Source organism: Aethalodelphis obliquidens, unplaced genomic scaffold, assembly GCF_003676395.1.
Source record: "Aethalodelphis obliquidens isolate GAN/ISIS:26980383/991018 unplaced genomic scaffold, ASM367639v1 scaffold36, whole genome shotgun sequence".
NCBI lineage: Eukaryota > Metazoa > Chordata > Mammalia > Artiodactyla > Delphinidae > Aethalodelphis > Aethalodelphis obliquidens.
In genome coordinates, this window is record NW_020837980.1 from 13,526,205 (window position 1) to 13,544,125 (window position 17,921).

The window sequence follows — 17,921 nt, forward strand, 5'->3', positions numbered from 1 at the left end:
GTTTGATTTAAAAGACCCATTAAATGTCCTTTTTTTATTTTATACATTGAATTTTACACAATCAATTGGAAAAAAGGTTCTAAGAAAACAATGAAACACAGGTAGAGAATAACTAACTATAAAAGACTGATTCTGATTTATTTTCTTTGTGTCCTTAGTACACCATCATGCTACCTTTTTTTTTTTTAAATTTATTTATTTTTGGCTGCGCTGGGTCTTTGTTGCTGCGAGAGGGCTTTCTCTAGTTGCTGCAAGCGGAGGCTACTCTTCGTCGCAGTGTGTGGGTTTCTCATTGCGGTGGCTTCTCTTTGCGGAGCACAGGCTCCAGACGCGCGGGCTTCAGTAACTGTGGCGCATGGGTTTAGTTGCTCCGCGGCATGTGGGATCTTCCCGGACCATGGATCAAACCCGTGTCCCCTGCATTGGCAGGTGGATTCTTAACCACTGCGCCGCCAGGAAGTTCCCCACCATGCTATCTTTGATAACAAAAATGTCCTGATCTTGTGCTAGAGAGGCCCCGAAGTGAAAGAAATACGAGTAATGAATGCGTATGTTCATAGCAATGCTTAAATTATACTGTTTCCTAGTGGATACCATTTTTCTTCCTTGAGTGGGACACTACAGAGTTGGATATTAATTGCTCCTACAAAGGTGGTTTTGCTCTTTACAATAAGCATTAAGACATGTCCTTGGAGCTCTGTGACTTCATCATATACTACCTAAAAAGGGAGAGAATAAAAATCAGATACGCTTAAATGCATCTTTTAAAAAATACTGCTTTTAACAAAAATATTTGCACACTGATATCTTGTACCTTGGAATGGATACGTTAATGTTAGAATCTTTCATTTCTAACTCTAATTCTGAAGAGCTAAAGGTTCTGCTAACATAAAGGAGTTTAACGACAGAATATTTCTCTAAGAAGCTTAGAATTTACTCTGATTGCATTAAAAATTGTCTATCCCAAATTTAATAAGACTGTAAATCATTCTCTAGGAATAAATTTAAATACCTGTCACCTTTCAACTGTCCTTGGATTTGTTGTGCAACATGGGACCTTGAACACTGTCTTTCTTTGTTGAAGGCTAATGAGGAAAGCAGACCAATCTCCATGATTTCCGTGTGTTAATTTAATGTAGTACAGTATTTCCTTCTACATGTGAAGCAGTCGCTCTATGGTTACTTTATTTAAAATTGTTTAATTTTTAGTTATGAAAATATATGCTCATTAAATAAAATACGGGGATGAAACAAAAAAAGAATAAAAAAGAAAGGAAAAATTTCTATTTCTACCATTAGGAGATAATCATTTTGATGTGTTTTTTGTTTTCTATATATAATTACTTTTTAAGAATCTGAGCTGTAATTATGTTGTGTGTATAGTTTTGTGTTTTTCTCTTTTTCACTTACTAGTCATGTAACTATTTTTAAAAAAGAGAGGTGTTCAACTGTGTTTTATAACATCCAAGAAATAAGTCACAGGCATTACCACTGGGTGCCTGCAGTGGTAAAGAAGCTTTAAAAGTGTAGTACTATCAAGAAATTAGGTATACATCAAAGGAGGGGAGAGCTGTGTATAGATCCAACATGGTTGCCAAGGAAACTCCTTATAACACATTTGGAGGAGTTTCATATGATGATACAAACATGCTTGCTTTTTACAGCTAAACTACAAGATAGACAGAAGTGTTCTCTATGTATGCAAAACAGAATCAGAGGAAACAAATTGAGAGGAAAGGCCTTGGACTCCACTGCAAGGCCTGCTCAGTGTGTATGGATGCAATTTCTAGCCCATCGTACTGCATTTGCCTACCGTTTATGAACCCATCAATTTATCAATGAAATTCCATTCAATATCAATCTATCTGTTAGCTGCTCAGAACAATGATTTACTTATCAAGTAAATAATAATTCAATCAAGGGAATGAGATACAATATAATATGCTAATCCAGTCTACCCTGCTTCGTGTGACATCTCCTGGCTACCGACTCTTCCAGAATCCTGCTCCCGTTCCAGACAGGAGATTACCTTTTAAATTTCTAGGGAAGCTTATTCAAATTATTCCATTTAATTTATTGAGTTCCTCTGGATAGTAAAGGATTTTAAGGTCTGCCTTAAAAATTTCAGAAGCCTACCAATGTAATTCATCTTTCATCGCAAAGGGATGCTCAGCGTGGACTCCGTGAACCACTCTTGTCTCCTGAACGCTTATCTTCCCAGGACTTCAGAGTAAGTTCCTTTCCTTTTCTCTACAGTGGTTATTTTGAACTGTCTAAATTATCCTCCATTTTCCTCCCCACAACACGTTCAGCAGATGAACTTATCTCCTATTTTACAGAGAAAGTAGACGAAAGGGCCCTCGAAGTGTTAGTGTGTGTGAAGAAAAATGGAATAATTCTAAGCATTAGGCCTTTGGAAAAGTCTGGTTTAAGAACTCTGTGAATCATATAAATTAGTGCTAAAGATGTAACTTTGTTAGAAACATATCAGTATCAGTGATTCATATTTATATAAATCTGTTGTCAACTCCAGTTCTTCCTCCATTTACAGTGGGGTTACATCCTGATAAACCTATGGTAAATTGAAAATACTGTAGCCGAAAATGCATTTAATATACCTAACCCACCAAACATCATAGCTTAGCCTAACTACCTTAAACGTGCTCCGAATGTCTCATGTAATTTATTGAATACTGTACTGAAAGTGAAAAACAGAATGGTTGTCTGGGTACCAAATGGTTGTAAGCATATTGGCTGTTTACTCTTGTGATTGCATGGCTGACTGGGAGCTGTGGCTCAGCATCAGGAAAGAGTATCCTGCCTGGGAAAAGAGCAAAATTCAAAACTTGAAGTATGGTTTCTACTGAATGTATATCTCTTTTGCACCATCGTAAAGTAAAAAAAGTTTCAGGTTGAGCCATCCTAAGTTGGGGGCCATCTGAATGTGTTTTCTCATTCGAATATGGTGATAATATTTACCTTCTGGCATTGTGAGAAAGAATAACTGAGATAATGAATATAAGCCTTATTACAAAGCCTGATACACAGTAAACACTAATGAATTACAGCTGAAAAAGGTCCATCAAATACACACAAAAAGAACAGCTGTTTCTTGGTATTTTGCCTTCCCTGACTGGAGATAACAGTTGTACACAATACTGAGTCTCCCAGGTATTTAAAAAGCTGAAATTCTTTAATAAATGACAGGAATTAATTGCCTTCCTGGTTAAAATACAAACATTTGAACTCCTAAGTTTATATTGCTTTATGGATTTTTTTCCCCTGTGCTTCATTATGCAAAAGCTATTTTCCTGAAAGTAACCGAGGTTTTATAAACATGTAATCATTGTACATTATAGAAGATATATATATATCTGTTCTAATTGCTTTACTGCATCCATAATGTTGTTTAAAAAAAATAAGTGCCTTTTTCTTCCAATGCAATGAATAATTAGTGGGTAATGCTAGAGAAGTACACAGATGATTATATTCTTTGAGTCTTTTCACCAAATGATTTAATATGTATTCTGCCTTAACATAAACAGAACCAAAAATGCACAGCTCTTTTAATTTCACTTTATAATACTTTTTACCCATAGGCATGTGTCAAGTCTTCATTGCCTTCTGACAAACATTGAATTTGTAGGTCTGAAATTGTCACATCAAGTAGAAAAACACTGTTTAGGGTAATTTAATTAAGTAGGATAATATCTAAGAAAGGAATACAATGTAAACTATTATATATAGAATGGATAAACAATAAGGTCCTACTGTATAGAACAGGGGACTATATTCAATATCATGTGATAAACCATAATGGAAAAGAATATAAAAAAAAAGAATGTCTACATGTGTATAACTGAGTCACTGCTGTACAGCAGAGATTCGCAGAACATTGTAAACTGGCTATACTTCAATAGAAAAAAAGAAAGGAATACAGTGTACAATATACATTGACTATAACAATATAATTCTGTTTTAAAATAGAATCTGTATTTCTAATGAATCATTAAAAAAATAATGGTTCGGTCTTCCCTGGTGGCGCGGCATGTGGGATCTTCCCAGACCGGGGCACGAACCTGTGTCCCCGGCAACGGCAGGTGGACTCTCAACCACTGCGCCACCAGGGGAGCCCTGAACTATTGTTTTCGAAACAATTTTAAATGTGTTCAGTGTATAAACACTGTGTGTCCAAGCTACAAGTATGTGCTGATGGAGAAAAGTATTGCATTGATTTCTAATCAATGGGCCATGAATGTGTGAGGACTCAGAATTATTGCAAGCCGTGAGACAATTTATGGACACAGCAAGCATCATAAAATAATCTCCACACATGTGCATTTACTACCGGTTTTTATAGTACATATAGCTTGAGATAAATAAAACACAAATTTATTTAAACTCCTGGATTGTTAGTGGCTTTTCATCATTATGTGTTTCCTTAGATACAAATGCTGAAGTACAGCATGCAGTCTGAGAAGTTTCTTGATATTGATGTAGGGGGGTCTTATGCCCAGAACGTATGGAAACTAGGGATATATAGTTGGGAGGTATATACCTCTAGCTGTTGACATCATGACAAATAAATAATAAAATGTCAAAATATATTTCCTTACTAAAGTATCTATTATTTGAATATAAATAAATGTTTTGATAGTTTTACATTTTATACACGTACACATAAAGTGTCATTTATAAAACTATCCCAAATATTTAATCCCACAAATCTTTTTAGAAGCAGCTAAGTTTCAAAGATACTGAGAAAGCTAAGACATTTTCCTTGTCCTCAAGAAGTTTTCAATGCACTAGAAGAAAAAAGTCTGTGTAGGAATAAATAAGAGATGGTAAATGTGGCGTTAAGAGACAGGGAAGAGAGACTGGTTCACAGAGTCCATATTTGAGGTAAATCTCAAAGTTGGCAGAGAAGGGCAGGAGGGTGAACAGCTACATGAGCTCTATCACAGAGGTCACAGGGATTATTCAGGGAGTGACAAGCTGTCTGATGTGACTTGAGAATATGACTAAGTATGGGGCAGTGGAAGGGCATGAGCAAACAAACGTTCCTTATTTTTGTCAAAGGTGTAAAAGACATTTAACATAGGAAGAACTGCTTTTTCAATAAATGGTGCTGAAATAACTGGCATTCATAGGCAAAAAAAGTGAACCTCAACCTAAACCTCACACTTCCTTCAAAAATCAACTAAAAATGAATAATGGACTTAGATGTAAAATATAAAACTATAAAACATTTAGAAAAAATATAGGAGAAAATCTTTAGAACTTAGTACTAGGTGAAGAGTTCTTAGACTTGCCACCAAATATGCAGTCTACAAAAGAAAAAAAAAATTGATAAACTGGGTTTCATCAAAATTGAAAATTTTTACTCTATGAAAAACCGTGAGAAAAGGAGGAAAAGTCAGACTACAGACTGGGAGAAAATATTTGCAAACCACACATCTGACAAAGGACCGTTATCCATAGTATATAAAGAATCTCAAAAGCCAACAGTAAAAATGAGTAAAAATGCAAACTATCTAATTAGAAAATGAACAAAGGCATGAAGAGACATTTCATGAAAGAGGGTATGCAGATGGTAAATAAGCACATGAAAACAATTCAGCATCATTAGCTACTAGATAAATGCAAATTAAAACCACGATGAGCTATCACTCTATACCTTTCAAAAGAACTAAAATTAAATACAGTGATAACCCTAAATGCTGGCAAAGATGTAGAGAAATTGGCACAAACATTGCTGGTGGGAGTGTAAAATGGTATAGAAAAGGAGTTTGACAGTCTCTTGAAAAACTAGGTACAGCATTATCATATACCCTAGTAATTACATCTTGAGCATTTGCTTAGAGAAATTACAACTTATGTTTACACAAAAACCTATATATCAATGTGCACAGCAGCTTTTTTTTTTTTTTTTTTTTTGCGGTACATGGGCCTCTCACTGCTGTGGCCTCTCCCGTCGTGGAGCACAGGCTCCGGACACGCAGGCTCAGTGGCCATGGCTTACGGGCCCAGTCGCTCCACAGCATGTGGGATCTTCCCGGACCGGGGCACGAACCCGTGTCCCCTGCATCGGCAGGCAGACTCTCAACCACTGCGCCACCAGGGAAGCCAGCACAGCAGCTTTGTGTGCAATAGCCCCAAGCCAGAAATAACCCAGATGTCCTTTAATTGGTAAACAGTTAAAGAAACTGTCATATCTCCATGCCATGACTACTACTTAGCAGTGAAAATGAACAAACTATTGATACATGCAGCTACTTCGATGGATCTCTAGGGAACTATGGTAAGTGAAAATGTAACAAACTGTATGATTCCATTTACATAACATTTGAAATGACAAAGTTATAGAGATAGAGAATAGATTAATAGTTGCCAGGGTTTGGGGATGGGGCGTTAGAGGGAGAAGAGTGTCTGCAGCTATAACAGGGTAGCACCAGGAATCACCGTGATGTAATGTTCTGTACCTTGACTGTGGGGATGATCACACAAACCTACACGTGTGATATAAATGCACAGAACTAAACATGCACACATATACATAAGAACACATGTAAAGCTGGAGAAATCGGAATAGGGACAGTGGATCGTATCAATGTCAATTTCCTGGTAGTGATATTGTCAGTAGTCAGGCAAAGTGTTACCATTGCAGGAAAGTGGTTGAAAGGTATTTGAATTCTCTGTATATTATTTCTTCCAACTGCTTGTGAATCTACAATTACCTCAAAACAAAAATTTTTTGAAAAAGTATATAAGGATGATATTGCTCCAGAGACAGCTCAGGAAAATTACTGAGTCAAATTTGAAAGGCTGTGAATGCCACACTTGGGATTTTGGATATTATTCAGTAGGCAATAAGGAACATTTGAAAAAAGGTAGGAGAATAATATGAGTAGTTTTTGACACCTTAGATAGAAATTTGAATGATTTAATTGAAAAACACAAGATAGGAGGCTGATAGGAGGCTCTTACATTAGCCAAAGTTGCAAGGCCTTCAAACAAAGAAGTAGCGATGGGACCCAGAGGAGAAGATGGATTGAAGAGGCAGGTGGCTGCACAAGTAGAACTGACAAAACCTGGGGATTAACTGGACTTGGGAGTGAGGGAGAGGGTGACGTCATTAGAAAGTTTCTTCCGAGGAGATGGCAAACAGAGGAGGAAAGCCTGATTTAAAAGTGCGTAGGAGGCATCCTAAAGGGGCTCTTTAATAATCAGGTAGAAGTACAGGTTTAAAGCTTGGGAGAGAAGCCAGGGCTTGAGGAATAAATTCAGATGCAACCTACAAGTGATAAATGAAAATCTGTAGATACATAAGATACTTCTGAGTGTATATATCAAGAGATGAGGGTAGGTCATGGAACTCCAGCAAATAAATATTTTCAGAGGAAGAATGGCAATGAAGGAAAATGAGAGAGTGGTTAGAGAAGACAGAAGGGAATTAAGAAAAGGTAGAACTCAATGAATAAGTCCGAAAGAGAAAAACAAATACTGTATAATATGGCTTATATGTGGAATCTAGAAAAATGGTACAGATGAACTTATTTGTAACGCAGAAATAGAGACACTGATGTAGAGAACAAACACATGGACACCAAGGGGGGTAAGGACAGGTGGGTGAACTGGAAGACTGGGACTGACATGTATACACTACTATGTATAAAATAGATAACTAATGAGAACCTACTGTATAACTCAGGGAACTCTACTCAGTGCTCTGTGGTGACCTAAATGGGAAGGAAATCCAAAAAATAGGGTATATATGTAATACCTATAGCTGATTCACTTTGCTGTACAGCAGAAACTAACACAACACTGTAAAGCAACTATACTCCAATAAAAATTATGTTGATTAAAAAAAGAGAAAAGGTAGAACTTAAGAAGCAAAACGGAGGTGTAAAGAAAGAGGAAGCAGTTAACAGTGCTGCCGTCTAACTGTTCTGGAGAGGAGAGCCTGATGGCTCATTGGATTGAGCAATTAGGAGTCTTTTGATGCCATTTGAATAAAACAGCATCAGTCAAGGTCAGAATCCACATTGCAAAGGATTAAAGGGTGAGAAGGAAGTGATGAACTGAGAGCAGGAAATGTGTTAATTTTGCAAAAGTTTGGAGGTGATAGCGAGGGAAAGAAAATTTGGATGCTTTAGAAAGGCTGACTTGAAGAGTTTGTTTTGTTTTTTTAAGATTTCTGAGTTGAGGATCCAGTGGATGAGACAGCCTTAAGAAAAGGTGAGCAAATAATTAAGTGAGCAAGGTACAGAGGAGATGGGAAAGGATGGAATCAAGAGAATAAATGTAGGGTTTGCCTTAGAAAGAATTAGGGGATCAGATGTTCAAATCATATACTACAAATGAATTAGAGAGCTATATATAATATAAATTACTTCAATATAATTTGTACTTCTTTATATTTTTCAGTTTTTCAAAAGAGATTTTATAAAGTTTATTACTATACACAGGTTAGACTATGATAAAGTTATTAGGTAAGGAAAACCAGGTAAAGAAAAACTTGTTAGAGAAAATAAGGTAGAGTCAGGGATAATGTTAGTAGGTGGAACAAATGCTGTAAAGTCTTGGGCTCTCGCTGGAGGCTAGCCACAATTTGAAACTTGGTTCATAAGCACTTTGAAAGCAGTATCTGTATTTTCCAGTTCCTATAGCATCAAGAACTGTGATCAGCAGACAGTGGCTATTTTGGGAAATGACTTCTCTTTATGGAATAATGCTGCCAATTACTGGAAATTTTCCATATTTGGTTAAACTGAAAAATGGTAAGAAAAATACAAAACGACTGGACAAGAGTTGACTCATACTTACAATTTCATTGTAAGTGGGGTCGGTACATTTTGGAACAGATTTTGTTTTCCTCCTCCGAACTGCACTGGGATATGATAAAAGATAAAATTCAACATGTGCACTGGGCGTGGAGCCATCTGGGAGATGCTGCAAAGGAAAACGGTTGTAAATATTAATGTGCATCACTATTATAGAAAACAAGTACACAGCTACTAAATATCTAGACCAAAGGCAGGATCAAGATTTATTACAGTCACTGTTTATCAGAAAATAAGAGAACAATCAAAAGAAATACATCATTGCTCAAAAATAATCTCAAAATACAGTTTAAAAGAGTAAAACTGTCCATCTTAAATTAAGTGTTGTGTCAGAGAACTACATTTAAAAGTCCATTAAATGTAATTGGCTCTAGCTTTTTATAGTAAAAACTAAATTTGCATTTTTTTATTGGAGTATAGTTGCTTTACAATGTTGTGTTAGTTTCTGCTGTACAATGAAGTGAATCAGCTATACGTATATATATATCCCCTCTCTCTTGGACCTCCCTCCCACCCATCTAGGTCATCACATAGCACTGAGCTAAGCTTCCTGTGCTTTATAGCATGTTCCCACTAGCTAAATTTGCATTTTTGACAGAAATGGTCAAGAGATGAATATAACCCACAGGCAGAGACAGAAACTGAGTGCCTCAGGAGACTGTACACCACTTGAAAATAAATAATTCAAGTTTAGCACATGAGATGTAGCATTTAATGACATGTAAATGCATATTATATAATATCACATTTTCAAACAGAAAAATATCAATTAGACCTACAAGTTTAATATACTTATAAGACTTTAGAGTTATAATAATTTTATTATCTAAATTATCCTAAAATATATTGGATAATCCTTTTACAGTTGTGTTCTGTGGGGCTCCCAAAGTTGCCTAAGTTGCTGCCTGATGGGTAGATCAATGATGCCAAATGAGTAGATCTCTGGACCCCCTCTCTCTAGTTTATCCTAACACCCCTGCTCCCCTATCATGGTTTCAGAATGTCTCTCTTCAACTTTTTTCTTATGGATATTTTTATTTCTTAATAAATTTGAAGAATGAGTACACTGTTTTAAAAATTTGGAAACCACTGTACTTCAGAGAAATGGGTTCTAGCTTTGTGACCAAATGGAGAACAAATTGTACTAAAAAACTGTGCATATCTAGTTTGATAAAATGAGAAATGCTTGTGTAATTTATATTTAAGTGGATGATTTGAAAGTCACAATTGAGGAATTAAATGGTTCTCTTGGTGAATACATTCTAACTATTAAATCAGTAATTCCAACAAATATTTTTATATTCTGAATAACAGCGCCATTCACATGTAAACATCCAGTGACACCCCCAATGTCGTTAGCTTTAATTTTATATCTCTCTTTGGCATTCAGAAAAGCATATTGGAAAGTAAGAAAACGTGACATATATTATTATAGGACTTTTATTCCGTTCTAATTTACATGGTAAAAATTATGTCATTAGGAAAGTCTGGCTCTTTATTATTATTCGCAAATTAGATAAAATACATCTGGCCACACCCACATGTCAAAACGCTAAGACTGTCAAACCTGCTGCTTTAGATGGTGCTCAAGGTATCCCTGTCCCACATGAAACCCTCCCCCAGGAGGAGCTCTGAAATGTATCAATGGCACAATGGAATTTTCTGTGATACAGAAAAAAAACATTGCTATTAATATTTGAGAGTTGATTTGTGTGTGTGTGTGAGAAAAATGAAGGGAGAAAAGTGTTTTTGCTCTGTGTAATTCTCTCTCTTTTCTACCATTGGGCACTGGGCTTGAGGATACCATACCTATAATCATTGTATGTTTCATCTTAGTGGTTAGAATCATGGTTCTGGAAAAGGACTTTTTGGTTGCAGTCTGGGCCTCCAAATTTCCCAACTATGTGGCTTTTGGTAGATAACTTTTCTGTGGATCAGTTTCCTAACCTGTTAAATGAGGATAAAGGTGATATCTGTCTCAAAGCATTCAAAAAATTAAATAAACCATGTAATGTGAGTATAGTGCCTGAAATAGAGTAAGATTCAATAAATGCTTATTACTATTTTTATTTTCTATAAATTGAACAAGAATACACTACATGCATTGATTGGACAAGATATGCCTAATATACTATGACATTTATGAGCAGGGATTCTCAGTCTTGGCACTAGTGGCATTTGGGGCCAAATGATTCTTTGTTGTAGGGGCTGTTCTGTGCATTGAGGATGTTTAACAGCATTACTGACCTCCACCTACCAGACTGCAATAGCACCATCCTCCCAGCTGTGACACCAGAAATGTCCCCAGCCATTGCTAAATGTCCCCTGGGGAGCAAAACTGACCCCAGTTGAGAACCACTGATGACTCCCAAATAAGAATCTGTAATTCATCCTTAGGATCTCAGCCTAGTGACCTGTAGAGTGTTACAAGTACCTTATACTCTAACCAAAATCTATCTTCTATCTTTCCTCACCACTCCAAAACAGATTTTTTCAACTTGTTAAAATTGCATTAAATGATACAATTTCATTTCTCCAGTGTCTCCCTTGTCATTGATTTTCAAATCCAAGTATGTACCAAGATCAGTATCCTCCCTTTTTGCCCTAGTTCATCTGTCACCACAGATCTTTATTTCCTAACTTATAATTGGATTTTAATCACTTTTTTATGCTCCGGTCTTCCCACTTCATTCCTTCATTCATCCTGTATATCACTGTTGCATTTAGCCTTCCTGTAAAGCTGCTTTGATCCTGTCACTTTCCTTCTCAAAACACTCAAGCAGTCCACTGAGGAATAAACTCCCAATCACAGAAGGGAAAAAGTATTTTGTATACCAGCCTTCACCAAGCATTTAGCAATTAAAGGTTTGGGCTTCTGTTTCCAATTAGTGTCCGACAAGATCCTTGAATATCCTGTTGTTTTCAGAATAATAGAACAATTTAAGTCAGGGATGCATTCGATCTGAGCAGCACACTTAGTCTGTCCTCCGCGGCTGTTAAGTGCAGACATGGATTTCTTTCTTTCCTTTCTCCCCCTATAGCAGCTGTCTTATCAACACTTTTTCTTTTTCCTCTTCTTACTGGCACTGTATCCTGCTCCTTAAAGATCTCATCTAATTTATTAAAGAGATCACTAGGTGTCTTTTCATCAACACTTCTCATTTTACTGTTTGCCCTTATGTTTATGTGAATTAAATTTTATTTTAAAATGATTAAATAGCTCCTACTTGTCCATCTTACCCCAGAAATTTTACTCTGGTTGTGTTTTAGACCTTCACAAGGATTTAACACTTTGACTTGAAGAGTCATAAGGCTTGGGGTTACAGAGTTCTTAGTCTGAGGCTCAAACAATGAGAAGTTTCCTAGTGTCACCCAGAGGATGTTTTTATTCACGGTGGATTGAAGTCAGGCAGCACTACCACTTTTTTTAGAATTCTGGCTAATATTTTTACTGTGCTCAGATGATGTGAAGTCATCCAAATTTGACTTTTTTTTCTCAGACTAACTCAGAATTTTATATATTCTAGATTTCCTGTTAAAATGCTTATCATTTTCTATGTTTAAAAATGGTTTTATATATTTGTCAGCTTCCTTATGAGATAAGAAATTATTTAAAAGGAAAATCCATGTCTTGTTCCATACTTCCCCTCCCCCCATGTTTGCTTTGGGTTTTGCTCCATTGGTTACTGTACCCTACTACCTTAACCCCACCCTCATTTCTTTCTTCCTAAGCTTTCAGTATGTTTCTGAATCTCCAATTAAAATTTTTAAATCCTCACTTGAGATTGGGCTTTCCTTTACCTTATTCGTTTCTTTCTTTTCATAGCTATGTCTTCCTTACAGCATTCTTTTCTTTTATAGGAGTCCTGTCCCTAACACAGTACTTGGCATATAGTGAATACTCAATAAACAGTTATCAAATGACTAATTAAATGAGCTATATATTCATAGTGCCTAGTTCTTTGAAAGTACTTCATAAGTATTTGCTGAATCATTATTTATAATGCAATATAAAAACCAGAAGTCTTCCTAACTTCCTAAGATTTAAGTAATTTCTCTTACCTATTGCAATGTTTCTTATTGTAACCAAACAATAAAAAGCCCACTGCAGGGTAAAAAAGATGTATCTTGGGGTCTGTTTCCAAGGTCTGTCCTAGGTGTTTACCCTGAACTCTTAAGCTGTTCGAAGGCATCTTTCTGCTAGAGCTGATCTTCTCAAGCACATCACTGCATCAGGAATATATGTGTTAAGTTCTGTTTGTTACATCCAATATCTTAATGCTCCACTTCGAAAACTTTGACTTTATCTCACCTCTCAGATCATGTTACACAACTAGATGCTTACTACATTTTCTTACTCCTTTTTTCTCCAACTGGAGCTAGACTGAATTTGTAACATAATTAACTTGTACTCCTTCTCGGAATGAATCCTTGGCCACCATTTCTTCCACCTGGAGACTTGATCTGTAATTGCTGTCCTCTTCCTGAGACCATGTTTACTCTTCTGTGATAGTCCTCTCCACCTCTCCAGACTTCTCCCACTAACTCATTAAAAATCTCCTTAACAATAAGCACAGTGGGTTATTTAAATCTCCTTCTAGGAGCTAATGATGAGCTGACAATTTCTTGGGGGCTTAATATATAGTGAAGTGTGAACTAAAGTCATATTTTTGTGCTACATTCCTATGCCCTCTCTCAACCTCCTGTAAGTTTTCCCCTCCATGTCCTGCTTTGTGGAGTACATGGAAGAAACAGAAAGAGGTACATTCAATTTAACTGGATGAGTGCCTTATGGGGACCTTTGTGTGGAGGCAGGGAGCTGGACCCACATTAGCACCAAGCACTCCCTGCAGAGGAAATAAATATGTCTCATACACGTTTACTACTATACTATTTTTTTTCACATATCAGTAGGTGCTTTTGTTAATACAATTTTATAATTTAAAAACACTACTGCATTTATAGTTTTAAAAATTATTTTGTATTTCTTAAATTTATCAGATAGCAAAATGACTTTAATGACATCTGAGAAATCAATTTTTTTTTTCGTTTGTTTGTTTGAAGAGGTCCCTCTAGTTGAAAAGCCTTAGGATATTCTTAGCATTCACTGGTGGAAGAGACTTCTTTCTTAACTGAAGAATGAAATATAGGGGATTCTTAGCTAGGTTATTATTTTAGGTTATAAACATTATGTATTATGTATTATATATTAGTAAATCTTTATTCACAATGTTGACTTCTAAATAATATTGTTAATAATTAAATATACCAGTTTTCTGCCTTCCTTTCTTGCCTCACATTGCACACAGCATTTCAAATGGTTTTCAATGTTACTTTTTTTTTATATCAATGAATGAAAGTATCGTGAAAATATGGTTAATTTATCAAAATTGAGGAAAAAAAAGTAAGCAGTTGTTTGTAAAGTAAATAAAACCATCCCACATTGTAGGCTATGCCAGCAACTCTCTGGTATTTTCATATGAGTATATGAGAAATATATTTATTTTTCATACATACATAGTAATAATAGCTACCACCTACTGAATATTTAACTTATTTAAAGCACTCTCTTAAAATAATCCTTGAGCCAGTATTGTCTTTATTTTATTTAAGAGGTTTTTCTATAAAGCCTATGTTCTTAACCACTACCCTATACAGACTCTCTACAAAGAATGCAAAGGAAACTGTCAGATTCAAATTAAGAACACTTCTAGATCAAATTTTATCAGGAACGTGATGAAGGTACATGGTTTAAAAATATCAGACACTTTGGAAATGTCTGTAGATTAATTCAAAGTTTAATTTTATTTAATAGGTTATTATCTTTTTGATGAATAATTTATGAGAATTTTCCATCAGGTTTTTTTTAACTTAAATGTTTCCAATCATAGGATAATATAGGCTTTGGAAGAACTCAACCGACAATGATTAAAATATGATGGGACTATCAAAACCTGAGGTCTGTGCCAGAAACAAAACAACATAATAAAAAAGCATTTTCCTCATCTATGTGCCTGCCAAATTTCAGTTCTGAAACTGAGGCTAGCCATCATGAAGAGGGTCTTTTTATAAAATGACAATGTACAACAAAAGTACAGAAGTACAGTAAAAGTGCTTCTGATACGTGGTTTGCTGTATGCTTCAGTTAAAGAAATGGTGGAATGGTCTTTCCAATCTTTCTGTGTGTTAATTCGTATAGAATGAGACGATTTAAGGTATTCATGAATTCAATTAGGATGGTCTTCTGCTTCATTTCACACCAATTTAAGCCTTTAATAGGACTTTTATCATCAATAGGTGATTTCCAATAATTTAAAAAAAAACTCAAAAATCAAACTGCCATGTATCTAGCACTTTGGATGGTCTGGGAGAGGACACAGAAAAGTGATAAAAATAGTTTCTGCTTTCAAAGAAATAAACTCTTTGGCATCATCATCTGGTGTTTTTTATATATATATATATATATATATATATATATGTGTGTGTGTGTATATGTATGTATATATATATATATATATATATATATATATTTAAATTTTAACCCTCAACTTGATGTAGTTAACAACCAGACAGAAGTCACAGTCTAGTAGATAGAATTCCTTTTCTGACTCAATACATACGGACTGAATTGCTTCTAAAAGTCCAGAATTCTAATTATGGCTCCAGAATACCACTGAAGTGTTTTGTTTGAAAAGTTTTTCCATTTCTTAATAACATGTAACAAGTAAGGCATTAAACCTCATTTATTTTTCACAATCTACTCAATAGCAAATACTGAAGAACTGTTTGTAAGTTAACTGGTAATTAAATTTTTTTTCTTTTTTCTTTTTTTTTTTTTACAATTGCACTGAACCACTCTAAATGATTGCAAATTTCCTAACCCTTAGTCTCTATCCACAAGTGCTGAGAAAACTGTACAGATAAAGAGACAGAATATGTTTTGTTAGAGATGGCTGAGGAATTGTGAAGAACAGATGAAATACTGGAAGATTAGCTTTATGATATTAAATTTGATAGTATGGGAAAAAGATGGATTACAAAAAGCAGAAACTAGTAATTTAGAGGTAAAATACGAGTTTTTTACCCATATACCTCAGATATTTGTCTTGATCCTGTCCAACTAAACTGTTTTATCATGATTTAAATAAACATATAGATATATGATGTAGAGGTGTTAATAATCTGAGTGTTATGGCCAATATGCTGGAACAGATCATCAGGACTGAGTTAATGAGGGGCTGGAAGGATGAACTATATCTAACAAAGTTGATAACAATAGACTGAATGTCAGGTTCTTCTTTGGGGAAACTCACTCTGCAAATCCAGGGTATGAAATTCTTGTTGCTTTCCTTCATTGGAATATGTATTTTTCTTTTGTTGCTGAAGGGTATATTCCCTGGCTATAGAATTCTAAGTTGACAATTCTTTTCTTTCAACACTTTAATGATGTTCCACTGTCTCTCGCTTCAATTTTTCTTGCCTACATTGTTTCATTGTTCTCCTATATGCCAAGTGTTTTTCTCTAGCTCTTTCAGTAGTTTTTCTTTGTCCTTGGTTTTTAGCAGTTTGAGAACAATATATAAATGCATGCTTTTCTTTGAGTTTTTCCTTTTGGTACTCACTAAGGTACTTAAATTTATAAATTTATGTCCTTCACTAAACTTTGGAAGTTTTTGGCCATTATTTCTTCAAATATTTTTCTGCCCCAATCTCTTTCTTCTGTCCTGGGAGTCCAGAAAAAAAAATGTGACCTACTGTTAGATCTTTGGGTATTTTCCCACAGACCCCTAAAATTCTATTCTTTTTTTCCAATCTTTTTTCTCCATGTTCTTTAAACTGGATCATTTCCCTTGATCTATCTTCCAGTTCACCAACCCTTCCTCCCATCATCTCCATTCTTTTCCTGAGTCCCTCAAGCAAGATTTTAAATATTAGATATTTTATATTTCAGTCCTTAAAAGTACATTAGTACTTTTAAAATGAAGTTTATAATTAACTTTAATATAATTAATAGAACATTAAAATAACATAATATAACATTATATTAGTTTCAGGTGTACAACATAATGATTTGACTATGAAGTCTAGTTTACATCCATCACCACACAGAGTTCCAAATTGTTTTTCTTATGGCGAGTACTTTTAAGACTACTCTCACCAACTTTCAAATACACAACACAGTATTGTTAACTATAGTCAGCCTGCTGTACACTATATCCTCGTGACTTATGTATTTTACAACTGATAGATTATACTTTTTGACCACCTTTACCCATTTCACCCCTCCCCCGACCTCTGGCCGTCACCAATCTGTTCTCTGTATCTATGAGCTTGGTTTCATTTTGTCTAGATTCCACATACAAGCGAAATCTAGTGGTATTTATCTTTCTCTGCCTGACTTATTTCACTAAGCATAATGCCCTTAAGGTCCATACATCCATGATGTCACTAATGACAAGATTTTCTTCTTTTTATGGATGAATAATATTCCATTGTGGGTCTATACAACATTTTCTTTATTCATTCATCTTTTGATGGACACTTAGGTTGCTTCCACACCTTGGCTATAGTAAATAATGCTGCAATAAACATGAAGGTACACATACCATTTTGAATTAGTATTTTCATTCTCTTTGAATAAATACTCAGAAGTAGAATTGCTGGATCATATGGTAGCTCTATTTTTAATTTCTTGAGGAACCTCCATACTATTTTCCATAATGGCAACACCAATTTACATTTCCACCAATAGTGTACAAGTGTTCCCTTTTCTCCACATCCTTGCCACCCTTGTTATTTCTTGTCTTTTTGATAATAGCCATTCTATATGTGAAGTGATATCTCACTGTGGTTTTGATTAGCATTTTCCTGATGATTAGTGATGTGGAACACCTTTTCATGTACTTGTTGGCCATCTGGATGTTTTCTTTGGAAAAATGTCTTTTCAGATCATCTGTTCCGTTTTTAATTGGCTTGTTTGGCTTCTTTGCTGAGTTGTATGACGTCTTTGTATATTTTGGATATTAGTCCTTTACTAGATATATGATTTGTTAATACTTTCTCCCATTCAGTAAG

General features: G+C 35.2%; 1 protein-coding gene across 12 annotated transcripts in view; it reads right to left on the bottom strand.

Moving 5' to 3' along the window:
- Positions 1–490: 490 nt before the first annotated feature.
- Positions 491–17,921, bottom strand: part of PIK3C2G (phosphatidylinositol-4-phosphate 3-kinase catalytic subunit type 2 gamma) — a 369,692-nt gene continuing 352,261 nt past the window's right edge. For 9 of the 12 annotated variants that reach the window (XM_027129484.1, XM_027129485.1, XM_027129493.1 and 6 more), the window contains 2 exons: positions 8,830–8,955; positions 491–719 (listed from right to left, as the gene is read on the bottom strand). In XM_027129484.1, coding sequence (XP_026985285.1) covers positions 567–719; positions 8,830–8,955 — 279 coding nt within the window. In that variant the 3' untranslated portion in view covers positions 491–566. Of the gene's footprint in view, positions 720–2,732; positions 2,822–8,829; positions 8,956–17,921 lie in introns of all 12 variants that reach the window. The other 3 variants (XR_003437791.1, XM_027129492.1, XM_027129490.1) reach the window with 2 other exon arrangements.